The sequence below is a fragment of the Anomaloglossus baeobatrachus genome, chromosome 7 (assembly GCF_048569485.1).
Source record: "Anomaloglossus baeobatrachus isolate aAnoBae1 chromosome 7, aAnoBae1.hap1, whole genome shotgun sequence".
Lineage (NCBI taxonomy): Eukaryota > Metazoa > Chordata > Amphibia > Anura > Aromobatidae > Anomaloglossus > Anomaloglossus baeobatrachus.
The window spans coordinates 68,804,831-68,823,969 of NC_134359.1; the positions used below are offsets into that span (position 1 = coordinate 68,804,831).

Sequence of the window (19,139 nt, forward strand, 5' to 3'; positions counted from 1 at the left end):
GTGTATATTGCTAATCCTCGTCTAAAAGTCCCTGTATCTAGCAGCATACATAAAGAGATCTTTAGAAAACGTATTTCTAAAGATCCTTTCTGATATGCTAATAAGTGCAGGGACTAGTCTCAAGGGCATTAGTTCCTGCTCTCATTCCTCCCTCTTAGCATGTTAACACGCCCACAGGGTCATGCTAGCATACTATTCAATTCCCATTTCCCAGCATCATCATCAGCGGTGACACGCGTACCTGTGTCCATAGTAACCGCTTCAGAACACTGGGCTCAGGGTCAGTGCGCATGATCAGAATTCCCCAGACTTCTGGTCATATGGACTAGACCTATTTGAAGCCGGGATGCATATACCAGGCTTCATAGTGTGCATGACCGGAAGTGCAGGGTATTCTAATCATGCGCACTGACCCTAAAACCAGTGTTCTGAAGCGGTGACAACGGACATAGGTACACGTATCACCGCTGATTACATTGGGTAATGAATAGCTTGTTAGCATGACCCTGTGGGCGTGCTAACATGCTAAGAGGGTGGAATGAGTGCAGGAACTAACGCCCTTGTGACTAGTCCCTGTGCTCATTAGCATATCATAAAGTATCTTTAGAAATACTTTTTCTAAATATCTCTTTATGTATGATACTAGATACAGGCACAGTTAGACAGGGATTAGAAATATGCACCTAGAAGTGCTCGTGGTTTAGGTGGATATTGCACCTGACAGGTTCCCTTTAATGATTAATGTAGTAATGTAGATGAGTCTGTACCTTTGGTACTGGGTAGCCAGACATCTTGCAGTGGAAGGTGACTCCCATTCCTTCAAGGATCTGGTAACTTTTCAGTCTAATATCAAATCCTGACTCAATAATTTCAGATTCTTGAACATCAACAATCATCTCTTCGCCGTCTTCTTCAAGGAGTTCTTCTAAGCTGATCTTGATAATTCTGTATTCAATTTCTTTGATCAGTTTCTCTTCGAATGCAGTTAGCCGATACTCCTGCAACATTTTTAAAAAATCAAAAGTTAGTTAAAAAATAATGATGAGATATTGCATTTATATTATTCATTACAAAAGTGTTGGCTAGTGAAAAAATAAGAAAAACACAAATATTACTAAAAAAATCAGGTTAACAATTTTAAATTACCTACAAGAACTAACATTTCTGCAATTACTCTCAGAAATTAACATGGCGCATAAGTGGTTCCAGGAACCAAAGGAAAATTTTCTTTTCTATGCTGTGATAGCTATAAAAAAACAGGGTCCAGCATACTCTCGACCACTGGCACAATCTCTAGTGTTTGTCTACAGCTCTAATGTCATGTCAATAGCGCCAGAGCCAGTCAGTGAGCTCAGCGGCCCTGTTGCGTAGACGGTACAAGCTGCTGAAAGCCATAGAGCTCACTGATTTGCTGTGGCACTGTTGATGTGACACCAGCGCTGCAGCCAAACAGCAGATTTTGGGGGAAACGTCAGAGAGCTACCCCAGCCTCTGAGAGAGTTTTCTGAAAGCCCTGCAAACCTTTACCTCTTTACCTATTACTAAATAGGTGGACCCCGATCACAGACACCGGTGGGCGGGGAATACAGTGCATATGCAATGAAGGTAATGAATGGCCCCTGGAAGTGATGGAAGTGAATGAATGGTCGCGGGAGCAGTTACAGCCACGCAGGAGACTCGGTAAGTATAGCCCGCTTGTTCCTATCCCCCTATACTCTCTACCACCATTTTTAATCACTGGATTCCGGTCTCCATAGACTTATATAGGCACCTGCATCTGGCCAGATACCTGGGATCAATTCCGAGCCGGAACCAGGTTTTTATTTTACGCGGTTAGACCCACTGGTCCAGGTTATCATACCCGGGATCAATCTTGGGCTGGAACGTTTTTTTTTTTAACCCGGTTAGATCCGCCGGTCCCAGTTATCTGCGAGTCCATCCATCACTACTCTTTATGGTTCTGTAATGTATTCAAAGCCTTTCATTATTCTTGTTTTATTCAATAGGCATTTACCTCATGAACTGTAGTTTTTACTAAAGTAGTATCTTTGGCCATTTTCTTTTTGATAAGGGCTTGTTCTCTTTCATACTCCTTATCATAGTCGGCAGGAGGTGCCACGGGTGCGACTTCGGCTATCTGTGGTTGAGGTACATATGGAGTTGGCTCTTCGTGCATTTTCATTTGAGAGTCATATTCAGCTGTGAACAAAGAGAAGTGAACAAAAAGTGTAATAAATGCAGATAATGATATTAATATTTATAAGATATTGATATGAAGATATTGAAAAAGTGTTTTATGTGGATCCTCCATTACCTTCTTCCAATAGACTAGTAGTTTCAGAAACTTCTCCATGTTTGTTACGAATAACAACGCTGTACTCTCCAGCGTCATCAGCAAAAGTCATAGAAATCTCAAGTTTGCAGTCTCCAGTTTCCTTGTTATATGATACTTTATATCTATAAAGATATACATAAGTGTTATGTACTTATCGATTCCAATGTAACTAAGGGGTTAAGTGACATAACATTATGCGAATTAATAATTGCGTTGTGAATCAATATAAACTTTGTTATGTGTGCACTAATACTTGCTGTAAGCAGGCTAGAATATTTGGAATGGAAAAAGAGGTAAATTGCTCTAAGGTCTCCATCAGCTAGTTTGAGTATTTTATATATATATTTTTTTTTAATCAAAGTATTACTTTTCTAATACACTTTGTAGCTTTTTAAGACAATAAATGACAATAAAAAAAGAATTAAAAATAATATTTAAATACATTTGAAAGAAAAAGCAGTTTTAAGATTTGTTTTTATGAATTACCTGTATCCAGTATTTAGGGGAACACCAGCCTTTTTCCAGTAAATATGTGGCTTGGGGTTTCCTCCAATCTGACATTCAAATATTACCCGGCCTCCCTCAACTAACTTCTGGATTGTTGGTTTTCTGATGAAGTAGGGAGCTACTCCTTCTCCAGTTTCTGGAGCAGTCAGCTCTACTTCCATCTTTTGCTCCTCCGTTATCCTTTAAAAAGATCATACGTGGTATTAATAATTATTAATGAATTAATAATATTGTTTATTTTAAATGTTTTCCTTTCCGTTCTTCTAAAAACTGCACTTCATAAATAACAGACCCTACACCAAACTTTGTGTACCAGACACTATGTGGCTCCTGTACTTGTGGCAATCAATAGAATGATACTTTTGCTGGGTCTACAATGGGAGGACTGCAACCAATTTTTTCTGATCGCTATCAATAAATTTGTTTAGTTTTTATGGCAGTTTTGTTGGCAAAATCCCAGTAAATGCTTAATTCACACATCCTAGTGCTGTCTGTTCTTTTCTCGAATAGCACACTGACCTATGGATCTACTGATTTCACTGATCCACACTCATCAATTTTAATCCATGTCTATAGTCTGTGACACTCAAAGGATGTCCTATTCCCATCATATATTGTGGATCAGATTTGGACATTAAATTCTATGGAGATTCATGTAAAATGGATGAAATACGGATGAAATACTTTACTGTTCCATCCTAGTTTCATCTGTGTTTAAAGGGTTTCTATGATAATATGATAAAATGATGCACGTGATATATTTCATAATGAAATCCATCCAAGTCATGTGCCAGAATGGGCTGTAGGCTGAAGACATACATGTCCTGATACCTGTGTATCAACTGACAGAAAAGCCGGATCACACATACCTCAGCCCAGGAGCAGGGATGCGGTATGTGAAAAAATATATCTTCTCATCGCTTAGCACAATGGGGGTTTTCTCTAGCATCATCCTCCACATTGTTTATTTGTATTCCCATCCTCCACAGCTGATCACCGTGAAACACTAAAATGCTGTCAGACTGGCAGAGGAGGATGAAGCTAGAAATAACCCCCTATTGTGCTCAGGGAGGAGAAGATATATTTCTTTTATATATTACAGCCCAGGTCCAGGTCAGAGGTATGTGTGATCCGGCTCTTCTGCCAGTTGAGACACAGGTCTCGGGACTCACGACTAGGACTGGATAACATTTGATTTATATTACAAGCACCATTGTATCACATTCTTGGAGAACCCTTTTGACTGATCCTTAGCCAATGGATAATAAAATATGATCAGTCTACCTGATTCTGTAAAAAGAAATGGATGAGAAAAAAACAGAAGCAACTAGGATGCAATTAGTATCACTTCTGTGAAAAAATTTGGTCCCTGGTAATAGTTACACGAATGTGTGAATATAGTCTAATACTGTGAAAAAAAATGTTAGACTTCATGTAATTATATCTTTCTGTAATTATACTCTTTGACTCCCACCTACAGATCTAAGGTTTAATTGACTTAGACAACACAGTACTGAGACATCAAGGCACAAAAAAAGTGTAATTCAACACCTAACTTGACATCAGTTATTAACTTGAATAAAGGACCGGCACTCCAAATCTTCTAACGTTTATAAGGATTTATTCCATAAAAGCAAGATACAGGTGTAAATTAAGCGTTTCAGCTATTAGTGATCCTTTATGGCTCACTAATAGCCGAAATGCGTTATTTATGCCTGTATCTTGCTTATATGGAATACATCCTTATAAACGTTAGAAGATTTGGAGTGCCGGTCCTTTATTCAAGTTTTTATATTGTGGATGCCTTTATCGGACATGTGCACATTGGATTGTGTGCCGCTTGGAACATTTGCTATGACATCAGTTAATAACATGTGCAGTGTTAAGTTAACTTAAGGGAGTTTTCTGGCCTTCTGATAAAAGTCTGCAATCACTCTATGTGACGGTAGACTTGTGAATCCTGTGCGTACTGTCAGGAGCTGGATTTTCATACATGTTGTCACATGCCGATTAGTCATGCTAGTCTCTAGATTCACGTGTATTGTGAAAAGCCAAGCATGTCTAGTAGTAATGTGGCTTGAAGCATGCAAATCTCATACTTACAGTCACATAGCTCTCACCAACTATACCAATGAATCTTAAAAGTATGCGCACCGCATACTGTCAAGAGTTAGGGTACCGTCGCACTAAACGACGTACCAGCGATTCTGACCACGATACGATCTGGTACGTCGCTACAGAGTCGCTCGTGAGCTGTCAAACAGTCAGAGCTTCCCAACGACCAGCGACCAGCCACCAGCGACTCATGTAACGATACTGCGCTTGGTAACCAGGGTAAATATCGGGTAACTAAGCAAAGTGATTTGCTTGGTTACCCAATATTTACCCTGGTTACCAGCATACACTGCGTACAGGCTGCCAGCGCTGGCTCCCTGTATACGTAGCTAGGGTACACATCGGGTTACTAAGCAAAGCGCTTTTCTTAGTTACCCGATATTTACCCTGGTTACCAGCGTACGCTGCTTACACAGAGTCGGTGCTCGTTGGTCTCCCGCCGTAAAACACGCCGATGCGTGTTTGATGGCGGGAGACCAACGAGCAAAAAATGAACCAGAACAGTGTGTAACGATCAGCGATTTCATAGCAGGGGCCAGATCGCTGTTTAGTGTCACACACAGCGAGATCGCTGATGAGGTCACTGGTATGTCACAAAACCTGTGACTCAGCAGCGATCTCGCTATGTGAGAAGTACCCCTTAGAAGTTTGCAGTCACATTAAAGTGACTGCAGACTTTTATCAGAAGACTGGGCAACCTCTTTAACTGAGATAACCTGCTGTGACAAATATCAAAATGCTGCTTTGTGAAACAATATAACCTTTGTTCTTTGTTATATATTTATTAATGTTTACATACTGCTATGAGCAGGATAGAATTATTAGAAAAGAAAAAAGAACCAATTACGCTAAGTACTACATGAACTAGTTCCTCCTCCAGTTCCCCTATATACTATACAAATTAAAATATATAAAAAAAAACTACTTACTTTTCTTCTGTCATTTTTTCAGTAATAGTTTCTCTTGCTTCATATTCTTCAGAAACTGACGGAAATAATAAAAAAGAGTTGATAAAAAACTTACAATATAATTCAATAACTTTCAAATTAATTATGATAATTTGATATAAATCGTTAAATACACAAATAATAAGCTCAGCATTGTTAGGCTTAAAGACTTTGTCCACTATTTTTACATTGATGAACCAACCTTAGGCTAGGTCATCAAAATCTGATTTGCTGGGGTCCAACACCTGTCACCCCGCTCGATTACCTGTTATCGGCGCTTGCGGTGGTGGCAACAGGCGACTGGAAATGCTCAGTTCAGGAGCTGCCCATCTCCTGATAGCAGCTGCAGCTGGGTACTGCACATCCGCCTTCTATTGATTTGAATGGGATATGCAGTACCCGGCAGTGGACGCTACCTGTTGATGGGGCAGCTCCGAAACTGAGTATTCCTAGCTGCCTGCTGACGCCACCGGGACCGAGAACAGCTAATCAGCGGGTGTGTTGGGTGTCGAACCCCGACCGATCAGACATTGATGACCTATCCTAAGGATAGGCTATCAATTTAAAAGTAGCGGACAACCTCTTTAACACGTTGCAGTTGTGATGCATTTTTATGCAACATCTGCATCGATGCCACATTGTTTTACTGAGGTTTTCAAAGGTTGAGACAAAAATTATGCTATTTTAAAGCGATTGCAAAGAAAACCCATCATAACATGTGGACGCAGCCTTAATAAGAATATACTGCATCACAGTAAATATATTTATAGATGCATAAACATTAAGTCAACTCCAGTTTCACTTCAAAAGAGTCCGAACTATCACTCATCAGATGTACAGGCCTGTTTGCCACATGTCTATACCGCTGTTAAGATATCATCTAACCATGTCAGATAATTAGTATAGCAAAGGAACAGATGCAGTTCCTTCCCTCCTTCACTTAGGAGAATTTTTAGGTTGTAACACTTTGCTCCTATCATATTTCTGGAACATTCTTGAGAGAAACCAAAGCTACTATTAGGGAATGAAACAAAAGAAAGTTCACTCCGTAAAAGAAGTAATCCAAGACTTTGGGGTTTTTTTTTGGCTAGGGGGGTAAGAACTTACCATCAGCTAGTTGCTAACTACTTGACTCTTCTGCCGTGCATTAATACGTTCCAGCTCAGGCAGTGATTTTCTTGCTTAATTTTACTAAACTTCAATGAATCAGCTCTTTCACTTCTAGTCTGTTCAATAGACGGGGTGTCACTGCCAATTTAAAGCGAATAGCCAGCAGGGAGTTGGCAATCAATCATTATGACATTGGTTGTGACGCCCCATCTACAGAACAGAGTGGAAGAGAAAGCTTCTCTGTTGATGTCATATCACTGGAAGCAGAAGAATCACTGGTGGGAAAGTCCATGACCACTCTGAGCCAGAACAGATTGTTGTAAGGCAGAAAAGGCAGGTAGTTAGAACGTACCTGCTGGTAAGTTCTAAAGGCAGCTTTACACGCTACGACATCACTCAAGCGATCTCGTTGGGGTTACAGAATTTGTGACGCACATCCGGCCGCTGTAGCAATGTCGTTGAGCGATTTTGCATCATCGCAAAAACGTGCAAAATCACTAATCGGTGACATGCCCCCCTATTCCCAATTATCGTTGCTACTGTGTATACAATGTAGTTCGTCGTTCCTGCGGCAGCACACATCGCTATGTGTGACACCACAGAAACGAGGAACCTCCGCTCCTCCGCTTCTATTGGGAACCCGCTTAGTGACGTCGCTGTGACGCCAAATGAACTACCCCCTTAAAAAGGAGGCGGTTCGCCGGTCACAGTGACATCGCTAGGCAGGTAAGTAGTGTGACGGGTCTCAGCAATGTTGTGCGCCACGGGCAGTGATTTGCCCATGTCGCATAACCAATGGGGGCGGGTACGCACGCTAGCGATATCGGTAACGATATCGCAGCGTGTAAAGCGGCCTTTAGCCTTGTAGCCAAAAAAAACACAAAGTCCCAAACAACCCATGTAAGTGCCAATGAGGTAAATTTCCCCATTCTTAATATATCAAATACCAAAAGATTCTAAAAAATAAGGTCTTCAGCCTTTTATTGTCCTCCATACCCTTTTTTACAAATTTTCATACATTTCTTAAATACTTCCAGAATTTTATTATAGATGATTATTATGATTCTAGAACATAGCGACTCAAAATTACATAATTTAAAAGGAGAACCAAGAGTCAAACGGCTATGAAAAAAATATCAATCCTTGCTACATATTTCTTAAAAAGAGACAAACTTTCACATACATATCCTTTTCATGAAAATCGATAATCCCAGTAGAAAAAAATGGCGGATAGGCTGCCATGTCAGTATTGGGTTATAATCCAACTCCAAGTATTGTGGGAAAGTGGGGTATAAATCATATATTATCCCTCTCCACACATAAAGATAGTAAACCAATAAGTACTATTCCATTAACATCATAGGAAATAAGGCGGCACCTTTCCCCTCTTGGGATCACCACCAGCAACAATAGACCATATCAAGAAAGAGAGAAAAAGAATTGCTGTATACAGGGATCAACCAATAAGATTTTGTTCAAATCATCAAAAATGTTTAACTATTGAACTGGGTGTATTGATTTCCTCATTATAAGGTTATCTTCATCCCCTTCTTTTGCTAGTATTTTATACTTATTATATTGTATTTATTGATGGCGGTGCCAGATGGGGTACGATTCTCTAGAGTACTATATGGCATAGGGTTTGCAGTGAAAATTTGCACACAGGTCCTGCATTTATGCCTGTGAATATTATTGATTTGTACATCTAGTGGAATTTCATTCAGGATCATGGTGCTGGGTTCCTAACATGGAACTATGTATTGGGGTGTTCGTTGACTGTTTTTAGATGTTTTTATTTGCTATTTTTCACTGTTCTGTGTGGATATTTTTGCATGTATAAAATTTGTGCCAATAAAATAAATTTTTGATGATTTGAACAAAATCTTATTGGTTGATCCCTGTATACAGCAATTCTTTTTCTCTCTTTCTTACTATTCCATTAACCCTACATTAGGCTCTTCTTGCCTATATAAATATTTGCATACTTCAGTGCATAGATAGCTAAGCAGTAGAATGGTCATGAGCAATATGACACATAATTTTGAGTTGCTGTTCAGTATATGGCATGTGAAACTGCCCTCTATACATAAGATGAATTCCTTTCATACGCATGGAAGGATCTATTCATGCGTTTGTATAACATTAAGGTAAGAGCATGTCATATATGTACCTATTCACTCATATATGGACACATGGCACAAGCTTCAAGCATATATTAAGCAGTAATTACAGGAGTCATTGGCAAGAATCACAAGTAAGAAGTGATATTTACCCTTAGTGATTAAGACTGTGTATCTGCTTGTATCTCCAACACACATTTCGCTAATTATTCTTCCTCATCCCCTGAGGAAGCAGCAATAGCGAAACGCGCTTTGGGGACATGTGCAGATATACTGTCTTAATCACTATGAGTAAATATCACTCCTTACTTGTGATTCTTGCCAATGACTCCTGTAATTACTGCTCAATGTATGCTTGAAGCTTGTGCCATGTGTCCACAGATAAGGGAACAGTTACATATATGACAAGCTCTTACCTTGAAGTTATACAAATGCATAGGTAGATCCATTCATGCTTATGAAAGCACTTCTTCTTATGTATAGAGCATAGCTTTACATGACATATACTGAACGGCAATGCAAAATTATGTGTCATATTGTTCATGACTATACTACTGCTTAGCTATAAATGCACTGAATTTTGGAAATATTTATATAGGCAAAAAGAGCCTAATATATGCTTAATACAGTAGCACTTTTATCTAATGTGTATGGGAAATTTAAGTGTCTGATACTACACTTATAAAAAGCATCACAATGAACGCAGTAATAATTGAGGATATCTGCTCAGTATATTAGCTTAGCTGACAACATGGCAACACCCAAGATACTTTATACTTTCACATGGCAGTATTTTTCCTTAGCATTTGTAAGCTAAGTGGGTCTAAAACTCTTAAGCAATGCAAGTTTTATCATTATACCTTTATACTACTTGGCTAAGGCCTCTTTCACACATCCGTTTTTCGCTATCAGGCACAATCCGGCGCTTTGCGGATAAAACAGATCCGGCGTCGGATTTGTTTTATTCCCCATATACTTGTATTAGCGCCGGATTGTGGCGGATGGCCTTACATTGCATGCGGCATCCGGCTGCTGGAAAGGACGCAGCATGGAACTTTTTTGTCTCCGGCAAACAACCGGACCACGCCGTCCGGCATGTTGTATAATGGAAGCCTATGGGCGCCGGATCCGTTGTCATCCGGCATATGACGGAATCCAACGACGGATCCGTTTTTTTTTAACTAAGCATGCTCAGTATCACAACAGATCCGTCAAAAAACAGAAGGAACGCATGGAAAAAATTGATGCGACGGATCAGTTTTTTCGCCGAATCCGTCGCATCAGCTTTTTTGCCGGATCGTGCCTGATGGCAAAAAACTGATGTGTGAAAGCAGCCTAAGTTAACCATTGACAAAATACTTCCAAGTAAAAGCTAACTTAAAGAGGGACTTGTCATCAGGTCAAAAGTGACCAGTTTTGCTCTTATTTTCTTTTTGCTTCTCCCTGGGTTTTCTGTGTTTTTTGTTTGCTTGTTTGTTTTATTTACACCTGCCATTTGGATACAAAGATGTTTTCCTTCTAATTTAGTGTTAATTTTTATGATCTTTAACAAGGGAGGCATTACCCACTAATTAATTAAACAGAGCAGCCCAAGGACACGCCCCAGATAATCCTATGAGCCATACCCCCTTGGTAAGGACCGTCATAATTAACAATGAACATAAAGGCCCATATCTCTGCAACTGTATTGCAGAATATAAAAGCAAACAAAAACAAAATGGAATACTCAAGGGAGCAGCGGGGATAAGATAAGAGCAAAAACTGGACACTTTTGACCTAGTGTTAGGGGTACTTTGCACACTACGACATCGCAGGTGCGATGTCGGTGGGGTCAAATTGAAAGTGACGCACATCCGGCATCGCAGGCGACATCGTAGTGTGTAAAGCTTAGATGATACGATTAACGAGCGCAAAAGCGTCGTAATCGTATCATCGGTGTAGCGTCGGCGTAATCCATAATTACGATGACAAGATGGTCAGATGTTGTTCCTCGCTGCTGCAGCAGCACACATCGCTGTGTGTGAAGCCGTAGGAGCGAGGAACTTCTACTGGCGCCACTGCGACTTCCGTAGGATATGCGGAAGGGAGAAGGTGGGCGGGATGTTTACATCCCGCTCATCTCTGCCCCTCCGCTCCTATTGGCCGCCTGCCGTGTGACGTTAATAAGGAGGCGGGTCGCCGGCCAGAGCGACGTCCAAGGACAGGTGAGTCCATGTGAAGCTGCCGTAGCAATAATGTTCGCTACAGCAGCTATCACAAGGATATCGCAGCTGCGACGGGGGCGGGGACTATCGCGCTCGGCATCGCAGCATCGGCTTGCGATGTCGCAGCGTGCAAACTACCCCTTAGGTCCACTTAAGAAAGACACAATCTGGATGTATTTTTCAGTAGCATGTTGAACCAGATTTTGTTGAGATTCTTAGCTGGTGCAACCACTGCTTTGTTTTTCATCAAATTTTAAGGTAAAGGGTCCTGTGCTGTGACAAATTCACTTTAAAGGGAATCTGTTAGCAGAATTTAACCCCCAAACTACTTATATGCACATGTAGCTCACTCAAAGACAAGTCCAGCAATACCTTTACATGGCCAGTCCGTTCCTCCATTACTGAGAAATCAATGTTTGCAATGATATGCAAATGAAGTTGTAGATCTGAAACCTCTGTCACTCCAGCTCTGTTGTCTGCTCAACACTGCCTCCTCCTGCCTGATTGACAGCCTCTATGCTGTGTGGCTTCAGGCGGGAGGTGGCACAGGGCGAGGAATAGAGCTGGAGTGGCTCATTTACATATCAATGCAAATGCTGGTTTCTCAGTAATGGAGGGATGGACTGGCCATGTAAAGGTATTGATGCACTTGTCTTTGAAAGAGCAACATCCCCAAATAAATAGTTTGGGGAATTGGTACAATCCTGCTGACAGATTCCTTTTAATAAAATACACATGAAAAAATGCCTTAAAGTAGAAAAACCCATATTCAACTTCCAATTATTCAGAGTGTATAATAACCCGCAACTTGTGGATCAGTATAAAAAAAAAATGTGAAAATATTCATAATAAAACATATTCATATAAAACATTCACAATTTTTGTTTTATTGCATTCTGTAGAGCTTAACATCTTCTGTTAATATATGATATAATAAACTTTACATTTGAAAATTGAATACAGAAAACCATAACTATTATACTGCATGATTTCATTTTCTACATGCCGTACCAAAGTTGTGCTGTATAAAGAAACAGTTTTACGAAAATTTCTAGAAACAAATTATTCTTATGGAAACATTTCTTTAAGGAGAAACAATATAGTTTACAACAAAACCACAACTCAACTGCATGTACTACGTTTTTTAATTTTTTTTTTTCTCATTTTTGATATACATTTTGTGCAATTACTATATACTGTATGATAGTAGATTATCGAATCTTGACATTGTGTATTGTGCACACTGTCAGTATTCCCTTTAGTTGTCAGATCAAGCTGGCAATCAAGTGACCACTAGTTTGCAATTTATATGCTGGCAGTCATGTGCTGATTAGATTCTTATTCACTTCTTTCAAACATTGGAATAAGTGGATGAAAATTTAGAGGGAAGTGGATGAGAATTTATTTGACATGTAGATAGCACGTGACCACCAGCTTGATCTGGCAATTGAGTGGAATCATGACAGTGTGTATATTGCGCACTATCAGGATTTGACAATCTCCAGTCTCATATCTTGCCTGTAGAAATATAGCACACACACAGAAACTCCCCCCTCCTTAAGCATTATACTAAGCAATATGATGATCAAAGGCTATGACAAAATACACAATACAAACACAATATAAATTAGCAGGTATATCAATTGCCGAACTGATGCTTGTCCCATGCAACACCAACTAAATTGATCCATTCCAACTTTTTTGTAGACAATTTTTCAAGTTAAAACCAGGTGTGAGCACAACTGTGACATACAAATAAAAAGAAAAATAATGTGAGGCGTTCCCTGTGTGAGGCCAAACGGATCGGTAATGGGGTGAGCCTAATGATGAAAAGGGTTCATAAAGAATAGCTGCGAAAAACCACAAGCGCAACCCTTGAACAAACAGAGGTCAAACTGCCTTCTCTCCTTGTTGATCCCACATGGATGAATATTACAAGCTCCAAAAGAAAAAGCCTATGAAGGAGGCGCTGTCTACCGGTGAATTTTTATTATAATAAAAATACTAATACAATTCGTTTCCAGAGCAGGTCGCTCTCTTCTTCAGGTATGCTTTAAGAGGAGAGTGGTCCGCTCTGGAAATGCAATGTATTAGTATTTTTATTAAAATAAACACTTAATTCGGTGGACAGCGCCTCCTTCATCGTCTTTTTTTCTTTTAGAACTTGTGATACAAATAAAAAGTACAGAGAAAAGATCTAGACTTTTCCTCTCTCTTGGCTTTGACCAAAAACATTTTTCAAAAAAACTGCCTTATCTCCCAAAATATATTAATCTATGGTAAAATATAAAAATGTTCTTTGTTAAAACTACATCCTCACGCAGTTCCACTTTTCCAAGGTGATTGAAACTTCACAAAAACTTTTGTACACAGTGTAGATAAGATTCCATTAAGTTTCAAAAGTTTGTCTTACTTCATAAAGATTTCATCCATGCAATTCAACACCCCCAAAAATTCCATAGACCTCACTTAAATAGACTACACATGCCACTTGTCCATTTGTCCACCATAAATACAGGCAGGTAATAAAATGCAGCTGCTCCTCACATTCAGACCCTTGCTATTCTGAACCACCATCCAAAATAAGCTGACACAAGTGGTATTGGCTTACCTTGAACGAGGAGGTAGCAAGAAGTGCTGACAGTGCCTGCCTCGTTGGTTGCTGTACAAGTAAATCGGCCGCTATCTTCGGCGAATGCCTCGCGAATCACAAGGCGTACAATTTGTTGTTCAAAGGTAATTTGGAAATCAATGGAATTTTCAATTCGGTATTCCTCGCGATACCAAACCACAGTTGGGGAAGGGTACCCTGCTATGGTACACTCCAAAGTGACAGACTCGCCTTCAAGAACTGTCACATTTTTCAATCCCTGTGAACAAGTCAAAGATTGTAGTTTCTTTGATGTAAACGCTCAAACTAGCATCATTTCAAACATGGGATATTACATTTTTAGGAACATTATTTTTGTTTCTAAGAATACATTAATTATTTTGTAAATTGTGACCCATATGCTTCTTCAGGGGTAGCAGTAGACTTTTAAGATTCTACTTTTTACATCTTGGATATCTTAAAGCAGTAAATATTTAGTTCCATAAAACTTAACTAAAATTACTTTCCCATAATATGAAAGAAATACCAATACTCAATATGTCATAATTAATAAATATGGACTAAAGGAAGAGTTCTTGCTCTGTCCTCATCTATTGTACCATCACCCATTCCCTGTAGACTGTGAGCCCTCGCGGGCAGGGTCCTCTCTCCTCCTGTACCAGTCTGTTTTGTACTGTTAATGATTGTTGTACGTATACCCTCTTTCACTTGTAAAGCGCCATGGAATAAATGGCGCTATAAGAATAATAATAATAAATAATAATAATAATAACTCAATGTACTTAGAATTGGCTAAACCCTTTTGAGATATTAAAGGTAACTATGGGTGAAGGTCCAATTAAAGATTATCAGATCCCTTTAATGCTTTACTTACAGAAACTAAAGTTGGTGGAGAAACGGGGACTTCTGCTGGTTGAGGCACCCGGGCTGCTTCCTCCGCCTGCAACATATGGAAGAGTGTTAGCTTTTCTATAGGCATGGGTTTAAATATAGCTGTACTGGGTGGACTGGTGTATAGGATTTCTCCTGCATATGGTCATGTTAGAAGCACAGTAAAGTACTAATAATACACACACGTTTAGAACGCAGAAAGTAGTAAGGAGATAGGGCTGTTGAGAAGAAAGACTATTTTTGTTATAGCTGGACATTATGCGAAGAATCAAGGAAGATGAAGAAGTTTTTCGATGACCAACCTCATATTGATACTGAAATCTATCTTCACGCGCTAAGCCACCTGAAACACTCACGCCTACATCTCTTTTCATTTCAACGTCAAAGCGGGATTTGTAGGCCTCAGTAGTTTCTGTCAAAGAGAAGGGTTGAGAGACGACGACTTTTTCTGCCGCCTCTCGAGGTTCGGCTGGTTTTATATGTGGAGCTTTCACAGATTTCGTGATCTTTTGTGAAGCTGCTGTGGTTAATTCTTTCTCCAGAGTCGCTATCGCCGATCCTGCAATTGACACCTGACCCCACCCAAAAGGAAATCTGTTATTTTATGATCAAGGAGCCATACATTTTAAAGATGTGTTCTGCTTTTATCCAAGCTTTAATGATTTTACATGCTGCATTGCTTTTATTGCTGAATTTGGCACAGCTGTCAATGGTTCTTAATTTTTCCAGTTCTTTAATTTTTTTTACTTTATTCAATTAATGTGAAGTTTACTCTGTTTTTTATTTTCTTCGGTTTTTATTTTACCTAATTTTTACTGAAGGTCACTAAAGGAAATGTATCATCAGAAATTGACCTATTTAACCCAGATCTGTGTGTGTGTGTGGTTTTTTTTTTTGTTTTTTTTAGATCCAATGTTTTGGGGTTTTTTCAAATCACAATACAAATTTGTATTAGAAAAAAAAATAGAAATCTTGCAATTTTAACATTGGTCCATGTGCTATTTTATATTCATACTTCCTGTTCTTAATAGAAGACTTTGCAGAAATCTCATTATCACCACAGGCAGGATTCCAATGACAGGAAACACCTTTACACACCAATGATAACATACTATCCACCATTTTCAGTAGATGATGTCACAACTTCCATCATAATACTTCCTGCTCTTTATAGAAGACTTTTTAGAAATCTCATTATCACCACAGGCAGGATTCCAATGACAGGAAACACCTTTACACACAGATGATAACACACAATCCACCATTCGGAGACTAGAAAAGCCCCAGTGACTAGTATGAAAATTGCAAGATTTCTATACATATATTTTTTAATACAGATCGAGATGGGAAAAATAAATAACAAACATGTAAAAAAGAAATAAAAATACTTCTAATCTAAAAATCTGATTTAAAGAGTAGGTCAGTTTCTGATGACATATTCCTATTAGGGATGATCGAATACCTCAACTATTCGGTTCCGCGAATATTTTCCGAATAGGTCGCCGCTATTCGACTATTTGGGAATATTCGATGCGCAATGTAAGTCTATAGGCCACTTTACACACAGCGACATTGCTAGCGATGTCGCTGGTGAAAGCACCCGACCCCGTCGGTTGTGCGTCATGGCCAAATCGCTGCCCGTGGCGCACAATATCGCTAGTCCCCGTTACACATACTTACCTGGCTAGCGACGTCGCTGTGGCCGGTGAACTGCCTCCTTTCTAAGGGGGCGGTTAGTTCGGCGTCACAGCGGCGTCACTAAGCGGCCGCCCAATAGAAGCGGAGGGGCGGAGATGAGCGGCCGGAACATCCCGCCCACCTCCTTCCTTCCTCATTGCTGGAGGACGCAGGTACGATGTTGTTCCTCGTTCCTGCGGTGTCACACATAGCAATGTGTGCTGCCGCAGGAACGACGAACAACCTGCGTCCTGCAACAGCAACGATATTAGAGATTAGAACAACGTGTCAACGATCAACGATATGGTCATTAAATTTGCTCGTTAGCGGTCGTTCGTGCGTTTCACATGCAACAACGTCGCTAACGAGGCCGGATGTGAGTCACGAATTCCGTGACCCCAACGACATCTCGTTAGCGATGTCGTTGCGTGTAAAGCCCCCTTAAGGGAAACACGAATAACAACTATTCAGAACTATTCGGCCTTCCCATAGACTTACATTGCGCATCGAATATTCGTATAGTGGCGAGTTATTCGTCGAATATTCGCGAAGCCGAATATTTGAGGTATTCGATCATCCCTAACTCCTATTAAAAAGAAAAGGCTGCGTAAGTCAGATGGCTTCCAAATGATCAAGCTGAGCAATCAGAACCTGTCCAAAGGAGTTGTACAATTCAGAATAAAAGGGTTCAAACATCAAATTTAGGGGGGGCAGAGACTACTGTAGCCTTCCATATTGTGATTGATCAATGAGCGGTTGCATAGAAATAACTACAGCAAGTCAGCAACAGTTATTAATATGCAACGCTAGTTTATAGTGCCATAACAAAATGGAAAGGCCGTCTGAGACCCAGCATTGCATATATTACTCTTGAACTTTGCAAAAAAAAACCCCAGAAAAATGTTTAAAAAATTGTATAGAGAGAGAGATGTAATGTTTTTTAGGGTCGATCATTAAAGTTGACAAAAGTGAACAGCAGTGCATCTTTAAAATCAGAAGAAGAGAAGCAATAAGTAGTTGCTGTATAGTCATAATACACACAAGACACATAGAAACATAAATATACAAAAAAATAGACACTCAGCCAAGAAGGTGTTATGTGCAGAAGATGGGAAAATCAAGAGTGAAGAAGCTTTTTCTAGGCATTACATATTTATTGCAGCTAATAAGAAAGTGTAGAGGAAACTTCTAATTTTGTTAATGACCAGCTTTTAGTACGCAGTAATACCAACTGCAAAATTAAAAACTATATATATATATATAAGTAGGGTTTCCTGTATTATTATTAATGTGATATGGAGTGATTTAATATCTTCAGATAATGTGTATCAGGCAAAACATTACAAATATTCATTTGCTCAGTCCAAAAATATCAAGTATATCAATCGCTGTATTGAATTTTCTTTTTCTAGCATTTTTGGTTTTTGTAAAATGAATATTTGTAAGAAAAATGGTTATGATGATGATTATTATTATGTTGGTGACTGTAATGACGATGAACTGCCAGTGCAGTTAGATATATTCTTGGCAGTGGTGACAATCCGTATTGCCTGATACACATGTCACTCATTTCTTACCTCCTGTGTATGTTCAGCTTTGGGAACTGTAACTTTAGTGACGGAAAAGTGAGGAATAGGTGTGTGTGAGATAGTTTGATCCACTTGGACCACTGGTACGGTTGGTGGTTCTGGAGTTCTTTTAATCTACATTAATCAATAAAGTTGCGTTGAGTTTGGTACCAATTACATGTCGAAAGAGAAATAATGGCAAATTAATGAAGTGCGGGCCTAACCTGTGGAACCGGTGATGGCACGTGTTGAATTGGGATTATTTTTGGCACAGTTGGGACATGGACTTCTGGAGCTTTTACGGGGATTTGTTTAGGGACAACTTGGCGCTCGGGTGAGAATTCAACAGTTTTCCTAGCAGAAACATGCTCTTTGTATTCGTACTGCAGAGCAGTTTCCTCCTCGTAACCTTCTTCTGTTTGTCCTGGTTGTCTAACCCGTGCAAGGTCAACTGCAGCGACAACTGTAGCCACAGCTCCCGCTTTTTTCCCAGCTTCCATCTAAAGGCAACATTAATACAGTTCATACAAAACTCCAGATAGACGTGAAGGAAACAAGATGCAAAACAATGGCAAGAAACATGGACAGAAACATAGATACAAAAGTAGGACAATGCAGCTCGATATTGTTTGGTAACCTTGTAATTATTCATTCCCTGTGGAAGCAACAATTTATTTGCCTTGCCGCTGAGAATGGAACTCTATAATATGGCAGGCATTCGTAATCCCTATGATAAATATTAGATAGTGTGACCCAACTCCCAGCACACCTAGCAATTAGCTGAGTGAAGGGGTCACCTCCCCCACTGTTTACCAGACACAGCATTGAAAAATTGGTGGTGGCTCTACCTAGTTCTGTAGGTCAGACCCATTCATTTGACTTAGGCCAAAATATTGCAAGATGCAATACCAGACACAGCCACAACAAAAATGCACAGCACTGTGTCTGGCAATTTAAGTGGGACCCCTTCTTTTGACCAATTCTTAGGGGGTGCTAGAGGTTAGACGCCCCTTTACGTCTCTTACAATAATGATATATTCTAAAGATAGGTCAT

The 19,139-nt window shown here is 39.7% G+C and overlaps 1 protein-coding gene across 5 annotated transcripts in view; it reads right to left on the bottom strand.

Moving 5' to 3' along the window:
• Positions 1-19,139, bottom strand: part of TTN (titin) — a 312,175-nt gene that overhangs the window by 256,266 nt on the left and 36,770 nt on the right. For all 5 annotated transcript variants that reach the window (XM_075317392.1, XM_075317390.1, XM_075317394.1 and 2 more), the window contains exons 10-19: positions 18,310-18,585; positions 18,095-18,220; positions 15,143-15,412; positions 14,824-14,889; positions 13,950-14,208; positions 5,887-5,941; positions 2,822-3,022; positions 2,315-2,457; positions 2,015-2,199; positions 768-998 (exon numbers count right to left, since the gene is read on the bottom strand). In XM_075317392.1, the coding sequence (XP_075173507.1) occupies positions 768-998; positions 2,015-2,199; positions 2,315-2,457; positions 2,822-3,022; positions 5,887-5,941; positions 13,950-14,208; positions 14,824-14,889; positions 15,143-15,412; positions 18,095-18,220; positions 18,310-18,585 (1,812 nt within the window). The remainder of the gene's footprint in view (positions 1-767; positions 999-2,014; positions 2,200-2,314; positions 2,458-2,821; positions 3,023-5,886; positions 5,942-13,949; positions 14,209-14,823; positions 14,890-15,142; positions 15,413-18,094; positions 18,221-18,309; positions 18,586-19,139) is intronic.